Genomic DNA, 21,148 nt, shown 5'->3' on the forward strand with positions numbered 1-21,148 from the left:
ATTATAGGGGGTATCCTGTACACATAACTATTTAATTTTTACTGAAAAATTGAGAATACTAGAATCTCCTTCCTCTCTATACTTATGTAGATGACATGCAACCTGTTAAGAAATGTTTGAGGCAATTTACCCAGAATTAAAATTTCTGGAAAAGTCCTCATATACATATCTATATATATATCTATATATATATATGTTACTAACATATACCATAATGGTATATAATAGTATATACTAAGTAATACTTAATTTCCTTAGAATACATTTTGAAGCATAATTGCTGGTCAAATGATGCTTCTGAAACTTTTATTAATTTATAACCCAATGCATTCAAGAAGAGGACAAATATTTTACCTCTTCTTAGGATATCTAGCTTTTATGGCTTTTATCTTTAATTTTTCAACTTGATAACTTTTAAAAGGTGATTTTTATTTAGATTTTCACTTTTTAAATTTCTAGTAAGGTTAGATTATTTTCACATGTTTATAAAAATAGACCCTAAATCCCTAAGCATTAGGTCATTTAGTGAGACAACTTGTACATAAGCAGTGATGACTTGTTGAACTGTGATAGGTATCAAAATATAGGTAGTATGGCAGTTCTGTTAAAAATAATTTTCTACAGCATGCACAGCATGGTGACTATAGTTAATAATACTGTGTTGCAAATTTGAAAGTTGATAAAAAAGATCTTAAAAGTTCTTGCCATGAGGGCACCTGGGTGGCTCAGTGGTTGAGCATCTGTCTTTGGCTCAGGTGGTGATCCCAGGGTCCTGGGATGGAGTCCTGAGTGGGCTCCCCAAAAGGAGCCTGCATATTCCTCTGCCAATGTCTCTGCCTCTTTTTCTGTATTGTCCATGAATAAAAAAATAAATAAATCTTTTTTAAAAAGTTCTCATCATGAAATGGATAAAGAAGATATTGTATAAATATATATGGGATATTACTCTGTCATCAAAGAGAATGAAATCTTGCCATTTGCAACAATGTGGATGGAGCTAGAATGTATTATGTTAAGCAAAATAGGTCTGTCAGAGAAAGACAAATATCATATGATCTCACTCATGTGGAATTTAAGAAACAAAACAGATGAACATATGGGAAGGGAAAAAAAGAGATACAGGGAAGCAAACCACCAGAGATTCTTAACTATGAACAACAAATTGAGGGTTGCTGGAGGGAGATAGGGGAGGGGATAGGTTATGGTGATGGGGATTAAGGAAGGCATGTGTGATGAGCACTGGTCATTATATGTAGGTGATGAATCACTAAATTCTTCTCCTGAAGCCAGTATTACACTATATGTTAACCAATTAGAATTTAAATAAAAATTTGAAACAAAAAAGTTCTCACGATGAGAAAAAATTTTGTAACTATATATGTTGCTGGATGTTAACCATTTTGTAATATATATAAACATCAAATCATATGGTAACACTTGAAAATAATATAATGTTATATGTCAATTATACTTCAATTAAAAATAATTTTCTGTGCGCATTTCATTAAAGATAATTGTGCACATAATTTTTGTGTAGATAAGTATTATCACATATAATATAATACAAGCACATACATGGAGATATATCTCATATATATAAAGAATTTGGTTTAAAATTATTTGCCAAGATACAAGAATCTGCAAAATAGATTTTATTTTATTTTTTAAGATTTTATTTATTTATTCATGAGACACAGAGAGAGAGAGAGAGAAAGAGAGGGAGAGAGAGAGAGAGAGAGGCAGAGGGAGAAGCAGGCTCCATGCAGGGAGCCCAATGTGGGACCCAATCCGAGGACTCCAGGATCACACCCTGAGCAGAAGGCAGGCGCAAAACCGCTGAGCCACCCAGGATCCCCAGTAGATTTTATTTTTACATGAACCAGTCATTTCAAAATAGTCATCAAATATTGACAGTAAGAAAAACTAGCTAATGTATATATACAACTATATAAAACTAGCAGAGTTATATATACAATTATTTAAAACCCAATTAAGTGCCTAGATGCACTTTTTCATTCTTATCTCTTATTTTACTTTTTTAAAGATTTTATTTATTTTAGAGAGACAAGGGTGCATGCATGAGTGGGGGAAGAGGAAGAGAGAGAGAATGAGAGAAGGAATCCCAAGCCAACTGGGTACTTAGTGTGGAGCCCTGCAGGGCTTGATCCTATGACCCTGAGATCATGACCTGAGCTGATACGAGAGTCAGACACTTAACCAACTGAGCTTTTTATTTTTTATGAGAAAGTCGCACAATATAGATATGTGGGTTTTTCCATTTAATGTTTATTGTCTTGACATACTCAGATAAACAATAGTTAGAGCTTAATTAGCAATTATAAATTTAAAAAGGATAGTAACAGGGAACCTGGGTGGTTCAATCGGTTAAATGTCTGCCTGAGGCTCAGGCCATGATCCTGGGTCCTGGAATCAAGCCCCACATCATTGGGGGGGGGGGGGTACCTGCTCAGTAGGGAGTCTGCTTCTCTCTCTCCCCCCTCCCCCTCCCCCGACTCTTGCTCTCTCTCTCTCTCTCTCTCTCTCTCTCTCCCTCTTAGATAAATAAAATATTTTAAAATATAAATAAAGAGTAAGAAAACAAATTTTAAAAATTGTGAGTTTAAAGCTTGTTGAGTAAAGAATCACTTAATGAAGTAATTGCTTCAGTTAAAGTGTCTTTTTGAATGACCTGTGTGAAGTGAGCTTCTTCCATCATATCCCAAAGCAAGTCCAGATTGTGAGGGCATTAGCGCTCACGTGTTGTTCTCTATAAACTCTAACTAGCCATTTTAATACCTTCCCACTTAATCTAATCAACCACTTCCGCTTCTTTTTGAAGACAACAGCCAATCTCAAGAAGTAGGTGTGACCTTAGGCAAGCCTCATCATATAAAAAGCGCATTCATCCAGAGAGGACTTCTTCCCTGGGATAGACTGAACTGGCAGCTGCCAGGCTTTGGCGAGCAGAGTCCCTACTGACCCCTGAGATCGACAGAACTTCCAAACCTTCCAAACCTTCCACACAGGCCAGTGAGTATGGAATTTACAGTGAATATCTTCATGCCTACTTTCTCTTATACAAATACTTTCAATTTAGCTGTGTCTTGCTTGGGTCTTGTCCCAGCAAAGAAATAGTTTTCCTAGTTATTTAAAATGGCGTCAATATTTAAAATATCTGTAATTAGAGCATTTTTAATATACTAATATTTGTTATATTGAGTTGATGTTTTTTATTCTATTACCTTTTGTGTTGCTAAAAAAAAATTTTAGGTCCTAGACACTTCTGCAGATTTTTTTAAAAGATTTTATTTATTTATTTAGTTTGTTAGTTATTTGAAAGAGAGAAAGAATGAGAGAAAGCAGGAGGAGAAGCAGAGTGAGATGGATGAGCAAACCCCATGCTGAGTGTGTAGCTTGATGGGGGCTTGATCCCAAGATTCTGAGACCATGACTTGAGCCAAAAGCAATAGTTGTGGAGGCTTAACTGACTGAGCGACCTTGGCACCATGAGATTTCTGCAGTTTTTATGCAGTTATGAAACCCATAAAGTGCCTGAAATATTCAACATAATGTATGCATGTAATAGTCTCTACACCCATCAACCTAAGTTTAGTGTGCTGAATGAATTAGAAAACTCTTGTTGTAAAAGTCTATTTACTATCCCTCCCCCTTCAGTTTGCAAACTATTTGAAAAGTGTTCAAAATAGATCCAACAAACCGGTAAGGACTCCCAAGAAGTGGTGTTGGTCACCACAGGGAAATATGAAAATGATGAATTGATCATGCTTCATTTAACTGCATCTCTGTTTTTAGTGCAGTAAGGAAATCCCAGTGCTTATTCTCTTTTTTGTTTGAAAAAAATAAAAGATTAGTTGTTGCTAATTAGCACTGTAGTTTGAACATTCACCAGTTCAAGATATGAAGATGCTCCGATGATCTGAATTGACTCTAGGAAAAATTATTTCCTGAACTAGAGACAAAAGACAATTTTTATACTTTATTTCCTGAAAGGAAGAGTTTTGTTATTAAAGTTAGAAGCACAAATTCAACTGATTATAGTTTCAGAAGTCAAAGGTGAAGTTAACACTGATCAAGTTAAACAAACTTAAATTAATCAATGTTATTTATCTTTAGAAGAGAGCACTTGTCAGTTGGAGACAGGATGCATGGAGGCTATTAACATAAAGATGAAGTCCGTGTGTGTGTGTGTGTGTGTGTGTGTGTGTGTGTGTTGAAGTTGTGGCCTTATGGAGCTAGAGGGAGAGCTTGAGATTCTATATGTGCTTCTGGACTGATCAGCTAAGAAATGTAATTCTGAAATCATCCTAACTTTGACTCTCTCCCCAATCTTTAAGTTTGTCCATGTAGTTTAATTCTGATTGAGAACATGGTCTATTTGAAACAAAAAGGATGGTGAAGATGCTCTTGTCCCATTTTCTCATTTGTTTCACAGCATAAGCCTAAGCTTCTATACTTACCATGCCTCATTTGTATTGGGGTTAAATTGATAGGTAATTAGATAGAGTTCAAGCAGACAAGCTTTAGTCTAAATAGGCTTTTTTTCTTTTCCTTATTGGGGCAGAAGAATGACTTTCTCTTTTTCTTCTTCTTTTTTTTTTAATTTACAGAAACATGGATTTGGACACCTTGCAAGCCTTTCAGAATGAACTCATCTGCTCCATCTGTATGAACTACTACTTGGATCCTGTCACTATTGACTGTGGGCACAGCTTTTGCAGTCCCTGCCTGCGCCTCTGCTGGGAGGAAGCCCAAACCCCAATGTATTGCCCTGAATGCAGGGGAATTTCACAGAAGTCAGATTTCAAAACGAATATTACACTCAAGAAACTGGCTTCCCTTGCCAGACATGCCAGAACTTACCATGTCGACAGCTTCGTGGAGCAGATCTGTGTGGTGCACAAAGAATCAAAGGGGCTCTTCTGTGAGGCTGACAAGCGCCTGCTCTGCATGTCCTGCTCTGAATCACCAGAACACGTGGCTCATAGCCACTGTTCAGTACAGTGGGCTGCTGAGGAACACAGGGTAAGTGAAGCCTCTAAAGCAATTTGGAATCTTCTAGGCTTCTAAATCAGAGAGAAAGATGAAGAAAGTGATGAGGAAGTTGATGTGAGTGGAAATGGCAGAGGAGGTGATTTTTCAATAGAAATACCAAGATGTACATGCATCCTTTCAATGCTGTTGACCAATTTTTAAAATATTTTATTTATTTATTTGAGAAAGAGAGAGTATAAGTGAGGAGGAAAGGGAAAAGCAGGCTCCCCCTGAGCAGAAAGCCCAACATGGGGCTCGATCTCAAGTTCCTGGGATCACGACCTGAGCTGAAGGCAGAAGCTTAACCGACTGAGCCACCCAGACACCCTGCTGTTGACCAATTTTGATGCTATAATCATACCTATGTTGAGCCTCTAGCAAGTAGCCTCAAGCATGTCCTTAGAAACATTGTCCAAATATGTGCAGGTGATGCCATTGTGGGGCAGGTGGCTAGTACCAGGAACAGTGGCTTCTGATGCAAGCTTGATTCCTTCATAGTCAGGTTATATAAAATTCTGAGCACTAATTTATCAGGAAATGGATTATATTATATACAGAGTGCCCGCAAATCTCTACTATGTTTGTCATCTCTGATTTCCCAAATTTTGGAATCAAATTAGATTAATGGAAAGAAATCTGACCACTCCATGGTAACTCAAGATTACAGTTTTCTCAGCCACTACCTTTTCCCATAGGTAAGGAAATGAGATCTATAATATCATTTTCTGTGTTGTTAAAGCTCATGGTTATCTTGCAGGAGAAACTTCTGAAGAGAATGGGCTCTTTATGGAATATGACTCAGGAAATGCAAAACAATCTGAACCAAGAAGTTAGCAAAATAGAGTCATTTGAGGTAAGAATGAAAATGTTCTGTTCTTATGCAGATTGATATAATGCTAGTTGAGACTTTTAGCTTAATTTAAGTTACAAAATAAAGATAATGTTTTTTTTTCCACGAAAAAGTAGTAGTTTCAAATGATATATCAGTAATCACAAATATACAGGCCAATAAAAGCTGGTGCAAAGAATGCTAGCATATGAGTTAACTAGGCTATGATAGGTCCAACCTTGAAAGTTTGGATGGACCTTTTCAGACACTGAGTTTAAGAAAACATCATCATACATTTGATGTGAAACAGAGAGCAATAGGATAGTACCTAGAGGAAAGGTAGAGAATTATTTAAAAATCTATAAAATATGGCATATACAAAAATATTTTTAAATTTTTAGAAAAATCAGGCAAAAGAACAAAAGAAAAAAAGAGGTTGCAGGAAGAAAGGAAATAATTAACAGAGCATCACAGAGAGACAGATACTGGGACTCCTTAGAGGGCTTGATTCAAACAGGAAAGGAGTCTAAGAACATAGAGATAGGGTGGTCAGAAAGGACCAGCAAATATCCAAGACACTTGGAGATGTGAGGCACAAAGTTTGTCAAGCACTTTCTTGATGACACTAAGGAAATAGTACTCTCTGTTGAGAGTGAGGATATGTAACCCTTTACATCTATTATCTCTTCAGGACTATGTGGCTTTAAGGAAGGTGATGATCAAAGCAGAATATCAGAAGATTCATCTATTTCTCCATGAGGAAGAACAACTCCATCTGGAGACAGTGGCGAAAGAAGCAAAGGAGATTTTCCGACAACTCCAGGAAAGTGAATTCAGAATGGCCCAACAGAAAGAGAGCCTGAAAGAGATGTACAGAGAGCTGACTGAGATGTGCCACAAGCCTGACATGGAGCTACTCCAGGTGAGAAGGGACAGTCCATCCTCAGAGGCAGGAATGCTTTTTTGGGCAATGTTGCCATGACATTGAAATGTGGCCCACATATACCGTTACTCTCAGCTACATGATAATGCTCATTGACTTGCATCATTGTTTCTCCAACCATTTATTTCCTCATATCCTGGTAATCTTTGGGAGATTTTTTGCTCATCTTTTAGGAACACCTAGGATAAAATTATCGCTGTGTAATCAGGAGTACTAACCACGCAGATAAACTATCCAAAACCAGAAAAAAAACCTGTAAGCAAAGGAAGGTCAGCTTTGTTGCAATAATCCTCCATTTATGTTTCCTAATCCATTGTCACTCTCTGTTCTACCCCCACCCTCCGCCCCAGAAGTAACTTGCCAAAGATACTGAGATTTTATCTTTTGCTTAAGCAAGAATTGTAGAATTTGGTAATCAATTTCAATGTACTCTACAATTTTTTTTTATATCTAAGTTCTCTGTTTTGCTTTCATTGTTATCATAAATGTCAGATTTCTTCTTAGGAATACGATGGGCAATGAGTGAAGTGAAAACCTAAATCATAATGCATCACTACACATCCCTAACCTCCAAACCTACCTTCCTAACCTCCCTCCTTCCTTAATACATCCTGAGGAGGCCTGTCATGCTCTAGTGTAGGTTCCATTATGAAGGCAGTTTCTGATTGTTCTTTAGAGGAGAATAAGGGAAAAATACATTATTTAAATGAACAAGAATACTAGAGAAGATACAAAAGAATAAAACCCTCATGATTAATGTTACTTTTTTTTTTTCCTTGCAGGACTTGGGAAATGTATTGCAAAGGTGAGTTTGCCCTAATAAATTCTGATTGCTGATGAAGTCTTTTGTTGATAAAGTGGATGTACATGTTTTGACCTCTTCACATCATTCTTTGTGGCTACTTTCTGTTTGTTGTTGTAGTTTTTTAGAAAGATTTATTTATTTTAGAGAGAGAGAGAGAGAGAGCAGGGGATGGGGCAGAGGGAGAGAGAATCTTAAGTAGACTTCCTGCTGAGCATGGAGCCTGCCTTGGGGCTGGAAACTGGGACCCTGAGATCATGACCTGAGTGGAAATCAGGAGTCAGACACTTAACCAACTATGCTACCCTAGGCACTCCTACTTTCTATGTGTTTTAAAAGAAGCCCGAAGACCTTGGTCTCAGAAGTATTCTTACGTGGCTGGATTCAAATATACTTAAAAACCACATGATATTCTGGGGTTTGTTCCATCCACTCCCCTCTCCCCCTTCCTCTCCAGCCTCATCACAAGAAATCTTGCTGAAGGAATCTTTCTAAGATGTCACAGAAGAGGTCCCTTCCCTAGAGACTTGGATGTGAAAAAGACAGGAAAGAGGGAGATTCCTTAAGAATGGGGAAAGGGTCATGATTTTGTTCCCGGCAGTAGAAACAGCACATCTCATTATAGGCAAGGCCTCAGAGGGGATGGCTTCCTGGTGCTTACTGGGGGTTCAGGCCCTCAGGACCAGGCTGCCAGGCTGGAATTAGAATCTCTTGCTGGATAGAAACGAGTAAAGCTGCATGATTCAGTAGGCTTTCCTGAATATATCATTGGCGACTACTTGCACACTGCAATCCCAAATGCTTGAGCTGAACATGCTGCTCTCTGTAAGACCCCAAGGATCTTTGCTTTACCTGAGGTTGGAGCAAAGGGAAGGGATGATTCTCAGTGATTTTAGAAATGGAATAATATCTGAGAAGAATAGGGAAGTTGGAATTCAATAGAATTGAAATTTAGAAAAACAGTCACATTTCTTATATCCCCAAGCATGTAGAATATAATGTATACCCAATTAACTAAAATGAGAGAATTATGATGAAAACTCCTTGATTAAAAACTGATTTTTTTTAATGGTTGTGTGATTGACCTTTGGCTCGGAAATATAACTGATGTCATTCTATACAGGACTGAATTGGTGGAGGTACAAAAGCCTCAGCCAGTGAACCCAGAGCTCACTCCACAGAGCATCACGGGAATCCTAGATATACTAAACAACTTCAGAGGTAAGAGACAGCGCTTTGGCAATCAGGCCTCCATATCCTTGGTTCTTGGAAATGAGCCTACTTCCCTTTTAATTTTATTTTTTCCTAAAAAAAAAAAAAATATTTTTTCCTGATATGAAGGTAATATATGACTTTCCAAAATTATTATCTCTTTTCTCTTAATAGTCATATTACAATGACCAAGACTAGGGCAGCCCCAGTGGCCCAGCAGTTTAGCGCCACCTTCAGCCCAGGGTGTGATCCTGGAGTCCCAGGATCGAGTCCCATGTCAGGCTCCCTGCATGGAGCCTGCTTCTCCCTCCTGCCTTTGTCTCTGCCTCTCTCTCTTTCTGTGTCTGTCATAAATAAATAAATAAAATCTTAAAAAAAAATGACCAAGACTAAATTTTCCAACTTATACTTTGCCAAAATGCAAAGCATGACACATATTTTTAGTTACATCTGACATAAATAGGGCAAGAGAAAAGCAATCAGGTTGGTCATGTGGTTAGGAAGAGATAGAATATTTAGTTCTCAGAGTAGCAAACAATATTTCTATATTTATTTGGTTTATTCTACTCTTGAAAGTTTTGGGTGTGGCATTGGTGGTTGTTAAATTGTTTCATATTTGAGTGCATTTATCATGCATTGTTCAAAGAACAGTTATTACTTATAAACTCAGAAAGTTTTGATGGAGAAAGACCAAAATTGCCATTGGCAGAATAATTTTAATGTTATTAGATCAATCTCAAAACCACTGAAAAGGCAAGGGATATGTGAACAGGGCTCAACCATAGAGGCCTACAGTAGAGAGCAAGTCTAGACAGCAGAGAACTGATACTGAGATTCCACTGAATCTGGGGTGTGAACAGATAATGTAAAACCAGAACATTCTTTTCAGAAGTTCTAAATTTTGCATATGTGGATTTCTATCAAATTTTTGACATTTGAAAAATGTAACAGGTACCAGTTATATCCCAGGGAAGACCCACATAATAGCTAAGTGCTATTTATTAAATAGTATTAAAGACAAAAAACACAAGAAGAGTTTTTCTAAAATAAAGAAAAAATTAAAGTAAAAGAAAAAAAACCTAGGTGTGTCCTGAAATAAATTATCCAGATTGACATTCAATGACTGCTTCCCAGTTCACAATATGTCTGGATGCTTTCCTTTTTCTGTATGATTGAAGGGTTTCTGTGTGCTAGAGACAGAGAGGTAGTAACAACTCTTGTTCTTCATAGACAGTTCAGAGTCTGAACTCTCTTTACTCTGTTTTGTGTTTCCCTGGAGGAGGGGTAATGAAAGGTGTAGTTGGCGGGTAGGGAGCCCCTGGCCCTCAGGACATGGAAATCCCATTTGCTGACCTCAGTTTTGCCTCTCCGCAGTGGATAATGTTCTGATTCAGGAAGCCACCAATCAGTACATGCGCTTTTCTAAGGATCCTGGAAGTACATTGCTTGGAGTCGCCCAACGAGACATATCTGGAGAGCCCCAGGGTACTGAGGGCTGTGCAGCCCCAGGACCTCAGGTCTTCACCTGCGGTAGGCATTACTGGGAGGTGGACCTCACATACTCGCCAAGCTGGATCCTGGGAGTCTGTAAAGATTCCTCTACCAGCGAGGCTGATGCTGTTTTTCACCCTGAAGAAGCATTTTTTCTGTTTTCTCTGAAGATAAACAATCGTTATAGTCTTTCCACCAACTCCCCAACCCTATTCCAGTTTGTGAAAAGGCCTCTGGGTCGGATTGGAGTGTTTCTGGATTATGACAATGGAACTGTGAGCTTCTATGATGTTTCCAGAGGTTCCCTCATATATAGTTTCCCTCCTTCCCCCTTCTCTTTCCCTCTGAAGCCTTTCCTTTGCTTTGGTACCCCCTGAAAAATTAAGTTTCATGAGCATTTATTTGATGAATTCCCATGTCTGAGGGACTTCCTGTCCTGAAACTTTTTCACAGGAGGTAACAAGAGAATACCATCTTGAAGCACGCTGTGACTTAAGAGACAGAACTGTTATATGTTTGTAAAATGGCATAACCATGTTGAATGTATACATTTGTTTATTAAATTTTCTTTTAATAAAATTGTTTATATTTTTTGGAGCATTTTCTGGAATAGAGTCAATGCCTTTTCTTCTTTATTAACAGTTTTAGTGAGATGAAATCTGCATACCATTAAAGTCATTCCTTTAAAGTACATAATTTAGTGGGTTTTGGTAATGTCTAAAGAATCGTGCAACTATCATAACTATTTACTCCCAGGACATTTCCATCACTTTCAAAAGAAACAAGAACCCATTAATATTTACTCCCTGATCACACCCCCTCATTCTTCCTCAACCCTCAACTCTCTTTAGAGTTTTTATGGATTTTTGTCTATTATATATACTTCATGCAAATTGAATCACAGAATGTGTGACTCTTTGTATTTGGTTTCTCTCACTTACCATAGTGTTTCCAAGGCTCCTCTGCATTGTGAGCAATGTGTTTTATTTGTATATTTGAACCAGATTGGAGTAGAAGAAATGCAGTGGTATGCATCTCAGTTTAGTAAGCAAAAGAAGTGGTGCTTATTAGTTTTCTCTTTAAGTCTGACCTAGTTGAATAGATTCAAGTATCTGAAATTATCATTTCTCTAACCCCTAGTCACTCATCACATCTGGGCTGAAACAAGAGCTTTTTAAGGAAGTCCTTCTGACTCCACAGACCAGGAGTACAAGTGAAAGCCTCACTTAGGACCAGTTAGGGGATGGGGTAATCTGATCTAACAAGAACCTGCAAATTTCAATGAGTTCACAGATGTGTTCCTCTTGCATGGCTGCCCAAATATGAGAGGTGGTCAAGAGGAAAACTGACATACTCATTCAACAACTATCTATTATCTAAGTGTCCGTAAAATTCCAATTTGCTGCCATGTCCCATCCAGCAGGAAAGCTGCAAAAAATATCTGGGGCAAAGTGATCTGACTTTAAGGAAATGAGCTGGTGTTTTCTACAGCACTTCTGTTCCCTTCCTATTGATTCACAATTAGCCATACAGCACATTAAGCTACAAAAAATACCCGAGAATTCTGAATACAGAGCAAAAAGGAGATTTATTTTCATTGTTTCAAAAGAGAAAAATGAAATGACTGGCACAGTAGAGGAAATCCCAAGAGGTTGTGATCAGTGAAAAACAGGGAGCCTCAACAAAAGAGGGTGTTGTTCAAGGTTAGACCAGGTCTCAGTGTTCAAGAGGAATACTCTGCTTTTCACCATTGTCAAAGTGCCAAGCGTTTATCTATTCTAAGCCTGGCTAACTGAGAGCTATGTGGCCGGAGCATCTTACTTATCTTTACACCCCTAAATGGATGACTAAGACAGAAGTGATTCTCCAAATTTTGAAAATAGTTATCAGAAATGTTCCATTGTTCTTTCAGTCTAGCACACTGATTCTCTAAGTTAGCTTTCTCTCTTCTGTATTTCATGTAGCACTGCATTGATGAGTAGAGAGAATCGTTATTGCTAGCTGCTTTCTGACTCGATGCCTCTTTCCAAGTGATCTCAAATTGTATAATGTTACCTGCTGGAGCTTCAGTCTAGCCTCCTCTTCTATTCTTCCCTGTGGTTCCTGAGTTTTTTTTTTTTTTATCAATTCTAAAGTTTTACTGAGTAACAGAAAATGTATCCTAAATTTGGTAATCTTAATTTTTCTTCCTTTTCAAAGAAACTTTAATAGCTAGCATTCTTCTTACTTACCTTAGATTTCCTTGTACATACATGCAGAATTGGCTACTTTATTTTTATTTTTAAAAAATTTTATTTATTTATTCATGAGAGAGAGAGAGAGAAAGCGAGGCAGAGGCAGAGGGAGAAGCAGGGAGCCTGGTGTGAGACTTGATCCCCGGTCTCCAGGATCAGGCCCTGCGCTGAAGGCGGCGCTAAACCGCTGAGCCACCCGGGCTGAGAATTGGCTACTTTAAAGACATTCAGCATTTGCGTATCATTTTTGAAGACAGGGAGAGTTTGTGTTTCTATTTGGAAATTTTCTCAGCCACCACATCACAAGTATTTTATACTTGGTACTCCTGAGATATTTATCACATTCACTCCCTCCACCTTTCAGGTTTGAATACTTATATTAGAATCAATATAACCTAGAACTTATAATTGAAATGAAATCAAGGTGAAGCCACTACAAAACATCGCAATTATTATACTTAAAATCTGGGACTTCCTGGGTTTCTCATCTGCAAAAATAAGATATTTATTTCTTTACGTGGCCACATTTTTATATAGCTAGAATTTTTATTATTTCATAAAACAAAAAGTAAAAATTGACATGGAAGAGAGAATGTGGAAAGAAAATGATCTTATGAACCTGAGACACATAGCCTTGACTACCACTTTCTTTATTTCTGTGCTGGATTTAGGAGACCCGTCGAAAGGTAATTTTGTTCTTGCATTCTAGACAAAAACCAGAGAGGATTGGGACAGAGATCAGATTGTTTTTGCTGATTTAAGAGAATCCTAACAAAAGATCTTATTTGGGAGGCTTTCTTAAAAAGTGAGTTGTAGAGCAGCCCTGGTGGCTCAGCGGTTTAGTGCTGCTTTTAGCCCAGGGAGTGATCCTGGGGACCTGGGATTGAGTCTCATGTCAGGCTTCCTGCATGGAGCCTGCTTCTCTCTCTGCCTGTGTCTCTGCCTCTCTCTTGCTCCCTGTGCCTCTCATGAATAAATAAATAAAATCTTTAAAAAAAAAAAGTGAGATGCAGCCTTTTCTCTCTCTCTTTTTTTAATGTAGTTAACACATAAGTTATATTAGTTTCAGATGTGCAACATAGTGACTCAAAACTCCCTGCATTAGGCTGTGCTTACCACAAGGGTAGCTACCATCAGTACCTATATGACCTTTGTACGGTATCACTGGCTGTATTCCCTGTGCTGTACTTTTTATCTCCATGACTTATTCATTCCATAACTGGAAGTTAGCCCTTTTTCTTTACAACTGTAATTATATCTTCTACAATTAACAGATGAGTTGGTGCTGCTACTCATGCCCAGATCTGCTGTATCAGGCAGAGCTTGTTGTCTTATTCCTATAATTCTAGAAAAGAGAGAAACAATTACAAGCAGACTCTAAGAAATTTTTTTTATAAAAAAGATTTGTTTATTTGAAAGAGAGAGAGAGAAAGAGGAGGGGCAGAGGGAAAGAATCTTCAAGCAGACTCCCCTCTGAGTGCAGAGTTCGACACGAGGCTCGATCTCATAACCCTTTTACCAAAATTCCTTCCTTGTCAGGAATTATTTTTCTGAGTATGTCGACAATTTTCAATTTTCTGTATGTTTTGTAATATACAAGCCTTCATAGTCAAAGAAAAATATTTGCAAAACAGTGGACAAATAAAAGTACATAGAAAATAATATAATGCAAATCAATAGATAAAGACTAATTACCTATTAGAAAAAATAGGCAAATATGATGAGAATTCATAAATGAAGAATCCCAAGTAAATCCATACCACACAAGTAATGGGAGGAGAATGCGTTATTAGGCACTTATGGTATTTCCATTTTCCCGTTAGTTTGATAAATAAAATGTTTAGGTATTAAATTTAAATAATAAAAATGCTGATAATATTTAGGGTTAACTACATTATAAAATAAAGAGAATTTCCACAAACTTGTATGCTATTTTAGTAGACAATTTAGTATCTATCCTGTGAAGTAACTCTCAATTCCTTTTCAGCTACTTTTATTAAACACTAAATAGCACAAGGAAACACGTGATATTCACTAAAGCATTTTTTATAATTTCAGTTATTGGAAATCCTATGAAAGTCTGGTCTGGATTTAGAAACTTAATTGTAAAGAACAAAGTAGGGAAGGGGAGAATTAGTAACAACAGGAAGAAATCTGGCAAAGAGTACCTTAACTAAGCAATCAAATTCAGTATCACTACTGATGCCGCATAAATACTTGGCCTGATGTGATGAGTCAGGCATTTTGCCTCTGTGGTCTTCCTAGCTAACAATGGACCTTTAGTCTACAAGGAAAAGACCAATGCACAAAGGAAGAGATATTTTTCCCCAAGAAGTAGAGGTAGTGACAGAAGGAAAATATATTTCTAAGAAATATAAGACAGACTTTCCATCAAAGAATTTCCATCAAAATGACTCAGTCAGAAAGTATTTCCAAGATGATAAAATCCTCATGTTTGAGAGGAGATTATTTTCTCAGTATTATTAACAGAGAAAAGCAGAGGCCTTTGGATGGGACATTATATAAATGTATGTGTATATATTAAGACATTATATAAATGTATGTGTGTGTGTGTGTGTGTGTGTGTGTGTAATCTAAGGAGAAGCCAAGCTTTAGGTTAATGATCCTCAAACTGTAGCAAGTGTCAGAATATCTGTTCTAAAGGAATTGTTAAACAGATATTCCTGGGTCTCATTCCAAGGGTTCTGATTCAGGAATTTTGAAATGAAGCTCCAGAATTTAGCCTTTCTATTATAACCCTATTTGGTGCTGATGTTGCTAGGCTAGGAACCACAATTTGAACGACACTGCTTTAAGCATGCATTGTGGTATTAATTCAGAAGGTGTTTAGTGATATTTTCAAGAATTGCTTGATGCTTCTTCAATCTAATCAGTGGGAGCAGACTTCTCATGGAATCAAAACCAATGAATAGTTTTAATGCTTTCTGAAGAAAGGTGAGTAGTAATTTTAGGAAAAAAAAGACTTTAGTCATTGGAAAGTATATAAATACATCATTCTTAGACTACATTTTTTTCTTTTTTTTATTATCCTTTGAAGATTTTTTTCAGGAGATCAGTGTGAAGCACAGTAAGCTATTATACTTCAGAAAGTACTGGCCAAGTTCTGTGAGACATGGCCTTGGCGTCAACAGTGGTCTTCTAAAGCAAGTCTTGTTTTCAGAACTCATCTGAGGAGTACCAAATTTCAATTAAAAAGATCACTACATGCCGCTACTTTAAACATTTCTGTCCGTGAGCATCAATATCTCCTGCAATTCTTAAAGGTATTAGTTTGACTGTATATCCCTAGTTTTATTAAGATTGTATTTTAGGGGCACCTGAGTGGCTCAGTTAGTGAAATGTCTGCTTTTGTCTCAGGTCATGGTTCCAGGGTCCTGGGACTGAGCCCCCACATCAGGCTCCCTGCTCATCAGGGGTCTGCTTCTCCCTCTCCCCCATGCTCTATCTCTCCCTCTACTCCTGTCCTTCCCTCCTCCCCTGCTCATGCTCTCTCTCTAATAAATAAACAAAATCTTTTTTTTTTAAATCACATTTTAAACTCTACTTCTTGTGTGTTTTACTAATTCTTAGCATTGATGTTCATATTGTTCACTTACTGCTTGCCATATGTTCTATTTACTCTGTTAGGTTGTAAGGTCTTAGAGAATAGATGCATCAAAATATGTGTTATTTTTTAATAACCTATGAAATATATCCTCTTCTTAAACACAAAATATCACCTACTGTAGCACTTCCTGCTTACTCAATTTTCTGGAATATTACTCAGCTATCAAAAATGAATCTTACAATTTGCAATGACATGGATGGAAATAGAAGTTATCATACTTAGCAAAATAAGTCAGAGAAAGACAATTTCATATGATTTACTCATATGTGGAATTTAAGAAACAAAACAGAGAAGCATAGAGGAAGGAACGGAAAAATAAAACAAGATGAAATCAGAGAGGAAGACAAACCATAAGAGACTCTTAATAATAGGAAACAAACTGAAGGTTGCTGGAGGGGAGGGTGATGAGGGGATGGGGTACCTGGATGATGGGCATTAAGGAGGGCACATGATGTATTGAGCACTGACTTCTACTTCTGAAACTAATAATACATTATATGTTAATTAATTGAATTCAAATTTTAAAAAATAGTCCTGTTTCTTCATCCTGCTGGCATCACTCAGATATTACTACTCTGGAAAAACAGTGAATTCATTCTAAATCATGAAAAAGAGTTAATGAGGTTAATAAATATCCAGAAGCTTGTGTAGATCTCCATAAGAAAGGCTGAAAGAGGGCAGCCCAGGTGGCTCAGGGGTTTAGCGCCGCCTTCAGCCCAGGGCATAATCCTGGAGACTCGGGATTGAGTCTCATGTCAGGCTTCTGCATGGAGCCTGCTTCTGCCTGTGTCTCTGCCTCTCTCTCTCTCTCTCTCTCTCTCTCAGTGTCTCTCATGAATAAATAAAATCTTAAAAAAAAAAAAAAGGCTGAAAGCATGCCTAAACTTTAGACACCTTTTTGTTTATTAGTTTATGTTTTTTTTGGGGGGGTCACCGTATACAGTATCATGAAGTGGGTTGGGCAGCCCCGGTGGCGCAGCGGTTTAGCGCCGCCTGCAGCCCACGGCGTGATCCTGGAGCTCCGGGGTCGAGTCCCACGTCAGGCTCCCCACATGGAGGCTTCTTCTCCCTCTGCTATGTCTCTTCCTCTCTCTCTCTTGCTCTGTATCGCTCATGAGTAAATACAACAAAATCTTAAAAACAAAAAAGTGGGTTTCTTTAAAATAAAATAAAAATAGAGAGGGAGCAAACTGTAAGAGACACTGAACTCTAGGAAACAAACCCAGGTTGCTAGGAGGGAGGTGGGGCGGGGGGGATAGGGTATTGAAATAATGAGCACTAAGGAGGGCGCTTGAGTGATGAGCACTGGGTGTTATATGTAAAGGATGAACCACTAAATTCAACCCTGCTAACTAATAATACAGTATATGTTAACTAAATTGAATTTAAATAAAGTATTTTTTTAAAAGTGGGTTTCTTTCCAGAATATGATGTGGGCTTAATATTCATTAACTCAGTAATCCAGTTACCAGTGTTAATATAGCCAAAGAAAAATTACCCTGGTACAGAAGAAAAGTGATTTTTTTTAAACAGCGCCAGACATTATGGATTAAAAAGAACAATAATAAAAGTAAATAGGCATTATCTGATTAGGTTATAGTTTATTTCAAATGTATATAGTCAGCATAATTGTAATCATTGCAAATCCTATTAGCTTGAATGATAGAAGCAAGACAGGCACATATCTCTATGGCTTAACATTATTCTGGGTATTCCCAACACATTCAGAAAGAGAAAGGAATTACAGGTGTAAAAATGAAAAATATTGCCTTTATTTTTGAAACCTAAACCTATTTTACGTACCTAAAAAACTCTTCATAATAATTCACTAAAGTAGATCTAGTTATCTAAAACTTTAATTGTTTTCATATAAAAACAATAAACTACTTCTATGATGCAAATATTCATGAGAATACAATATGGAAATAGCCAAGAATCCACAAGGAAAAAAAGAGTATAATCAGAAGACACTAGCCTTAAATATATTTTCAAACATCCAATAAAATAAATAATGAAAACAATGTGATACCGAAACAAGGATTCACAGAAAGGCCAACTGAAGAGAATAGTGTACGCCTCTATGCCTGTATCTTTCTATATATCTATGTGTATATATACATATATATATATCATCTATCTGTGTAATCTATCATCTATCATCCTTCTAGCTATCTACGTGTCCATCCATTCAACCATTTATCCATCTGTCCTGGAAGTTAAAGCCGAGACTCACTTGTACCTGGAGCAGCAGAAAGGAGTTCAGGCTTCTGCCAGGAATAAATGCAGACACTACCAGGAGCAGCAGCGCTCCAAATCATCATTTCTTGATTCGATGGCGACATTCATTCAAATGATCATGAGGTTTTTCAAAAATTAAACAAAAATTGTTCTTTTCTGTTTTCAATATTTTATTCACAGAAAAAATGAACCATTTACAAAAGTAGAAAAAATAGAAAAATGAAAACTGGCCATATAATGACAATGATCAACTCATGGCTACTCTTAGAAAATACATTTTTCCACTTAGTCAACCAAGTTTTAAGAGCAAAATTAGAGCAGCAAAATCACGAAGTTATATTAGTCGCTAAAATAAAAATAAAAAAAAGTCACAAGCATTGAACATATTAAGGGTTTTGGGCTCTTTGCCATACTCTGGAAATAGAGTGTCCACATCCATCACAGCCAGCAACATGCTCCCCTTAATAAAAACAATTATTTTAAGGAATATTTCTATCTTCACTTCAGTCTTTTCATTTTTTGATATGAGTAAGACTCACGGAGATCTAAGAGTTCAATATGCACAAAACAGAAGGAAACGGATAGGGTGAGGGAGAAGAGCCCTTGCCTTTGGCGCGGATGCCCTGGACTCTCGCTGGGAATGTGTCTGTCCCACCAAAGTCAGCCGGAGTCTGAGTCGGAATCAGAGGAGTCGCCCGAGGAGGATGAGCTGGGGCCACTGTGCTCAGACTCACAACAGTCATCAGCATCCCCACTGCTGGAGTCCCGGGACTTCCTGCCTTCCTTGGCCTCTGCATTTCCTCCTGATGCCCCTGAGGCATGAGAATTGCCCCAGGAGCCTCTGAGGATCCTGTCTCTGCAGCCTGGAGCCTGGACTCCCGTCCGAGCGCCCCTTGCAGACTCCCGCGGACAGGGACTGCAGGTCTGTCCGTCTGATCTTGGGGTCTGGGCCCCCCTTCCTGCTCGTGTTTTCACGCCTAGCATAGGGCAGGTCTCGAGGCAGCATGTTCTTCAGGACACAGCCCGCCTCTGGAGCCAGGGGCCCGGACCCAGCCTGTGCTGGTTCTGCAGCTCCTCCGCGGCCGCGGGTGAGGCTCCTTCTGGGCCGGGGCCGCGCTGCGGGGCCGGCCAGGTCCACCGAGCGCTCCCGCAGGGGCACGTCTTGCGCTCGCGGCTCCACCACGAGGCCCGGTGGAGCTTCCCGTGTCCCTTCATGGGGGCTCCCTGGGCTCCCCGCGGAATTTCATCCTCGGGAAAAAGAGTTTTCAGGGGGAGACTTCACGTCCTGCACATGCCTCTGACACTTCCCTCCCGCTTCTTTGGGCTCCTCTTGGCTACATCCAACGTCTTAGAGTCCGGAACAGGTCGGGGCGGTCTGCCCGGGACCGAGCCGGTTTCTGCTCAAACTCCCCTTTCTCCTTCTGAAAATCTTGAACATATTTGAGCCTTATCTGCTCTGGGAGCTCCCTGTGTTTCTCCGACAGGAGCTTGGTCAGCTCCCGGTTCCTCAGCTTGGGATATTGTTGGGGCTACTGGGGCCGGCTGAGCTCAGGGGCTTCTTGGGCAAATCTGGGTGTTTCCTGTGGCTTGTGCTTCCGCAGGTCTCTCAACACCTTCCTTAGCTTCCAGGACAACTCGGTCAATGTGCGAAATGTTCTCATGTGGTAAGAAACGTGTAACCATTTGAGTGTGCACACTTCTCCAGAGTGATCTTTAAAAGCCACTTTTCCCCAGTCCATCTGTCACTGGGTTGTTTTCAATGTGCGGCTGTCACTGGACGGAAGGTCAGTCTCCGTGCGTCCCGGCAACTTCACAGTATCTGCTGTGGACCAGTGATCTGGCCTCCAGGCACTGGCATTTCTAGGATTTCTAGGCCTTTGGCCACTTACAGTCCTAGCAGTTGAGACACCTCAGCAGGAGTTCAAACTTCTTCACTCTTCAGACTCAGCACTTGAGTTGTTTTGGGCAGTTGTACAGTGTGTGGAGCTCCATGTTCCTGAGGAGAAAGAAAAGAAATGAATGAGAAAATCACAACCCACATGAATAATTTAACCACCCTTAACAATGCAAATAGAAAATTGGCTACTTCTGAGTTGAAATTTATGTTTACGTTTTTAAAGACTTATTTATTTACTTGAGAGAGAGAAAGAGAGAGAGAGAGAGACTGTGGGGAGGGGCAGAGGTAGAGAATCTTTCAAGCAGACTCTGTGCTGAGTGAGGAGACTGAGATAGGGCTCAGCATCCTGAGATCCTGAGATCATGACCTGGGCTAAAACGAAGAGTGGGGACGCTGAAGTGACTGAGCCACCCAGGCATCCCCCCATGTCTACATTTCATATACTCCCTTCGCATTTTTCACAATTGTCTTCCTAACCCCCGCCTGCCTTCTCACCAGAGCCTGGCACTGAGCAAGACCAACAAGTGGCCACTGTTTCAAGAGGCTCAAGTTAAGATATAAGTCCTAGTGGGGGGCATGTTTGGCTCAGTAGAGTGCGCGTGTGCCTTTGCTTCAGGTCATGGTTCCTGGGATCCAGCCTTGAGTCAGGGTCCTGGCTCAGTGGGAAGCCTGTTTCCCCCTCCCCCTTTGCCCACCACTGCCCTGCTTGTGCTCTCTTCTCTGTCTCTGTCAAACAATAAAATACAATCTTTAAAAAAAGAAGGGAGAAGAAATGTTGGGAAATATCAGGAAGGGAGACAGAACATAAAGACTCCTAACTCG

General features: G+C 39.0%; 2 protein-coding genes across 2 annotated transcripts in view; both read left to right on the forward strand.

Annotated features, from left to right (window-relative positions):
• FOLH1 (folate hydrolase 1) overlaps window positions 1-2,959 on the forward strand; it is a 76,412-nt gene extending 73,453 nt beyond the window's left edge. The window contains exon 19 of the mRNA XM_072726158.1: window positions 2,840-2,959. Coding sequence (XP_072582259.1) covers window positions 2,840-2,933 — 94 coding nt within the window. The 3' untranslated portion in view covers window positions 2,934-2,959. The remainder of the gene's footprint in view (window positions 1-2,839) is intronic.
• A 1,673-nt stretch (window positions 2,960-4,632) lies between these two features.
• LOC112915750 (tripartite motif-containing protein 64-like) lies at window positions 4,633-10,929 on the forward strand. The gene is made up of 6 exons (XM_025993198.2): window positions 4,633-5,043; window positions 5,810-5,905; window positions 6,573-6,803; window positions 7,607-7,629; window positions 8,750-8,847; window positions 10,213-10,929. The coding sequence occupies exons 1-6, from the start codon at window positions 4,633-4,635 to the stop codon at window positions 10,704-10,706; spliced, it is 1,353 nt and encodes a 450-aa protein (XP_025848983.2). The 3' UTR covers window positions 10,707-10,929.
• The last annotated feature ends 10,219 nt before the right edge of the window (window positions 10,930-21,148 follow it).

Source organism: Vulpes vulpes, chromosome 11 (assembly GCF_048418805.1).
Source record: "Vulpes vulpes isolate BD-2025 chromosome 11, VulVul3, whole genome shotgun sequence".
Classification (NCBI taxonomy): domain Eukaryota; kingdom Metazoa; phylum Chordata; class Mammalia; order Carnivora; family Canidae; genus Vulpes; species Vulpes vulpes.

Excerpts from the sequence above, each read along its gene's own strand:
- LOC112915750 (XM_025993198.2), top strand. The coding sequence starts at position 4,633 with ATGGATTTGGACACCTTGCAAGCCTTTCAGAATGAACTCATCTGCTCC. Across the intron at positions 5,044-5,809 it reads GGGCTGCTGAGGAACACAGG|GAGAAACTTCTGAAGAGAAT; the intron begins GTAAGTGAAGCC and ends GTTATCTTGCAG. Across the intron at positions 6,804-7,606 it reads CTGACATGGAGCTACTCCAG|GACTTGGGAAATGTATTGCA; the intron begins GTGAGAAGGGAC and ends TTTTCCTTGCAG.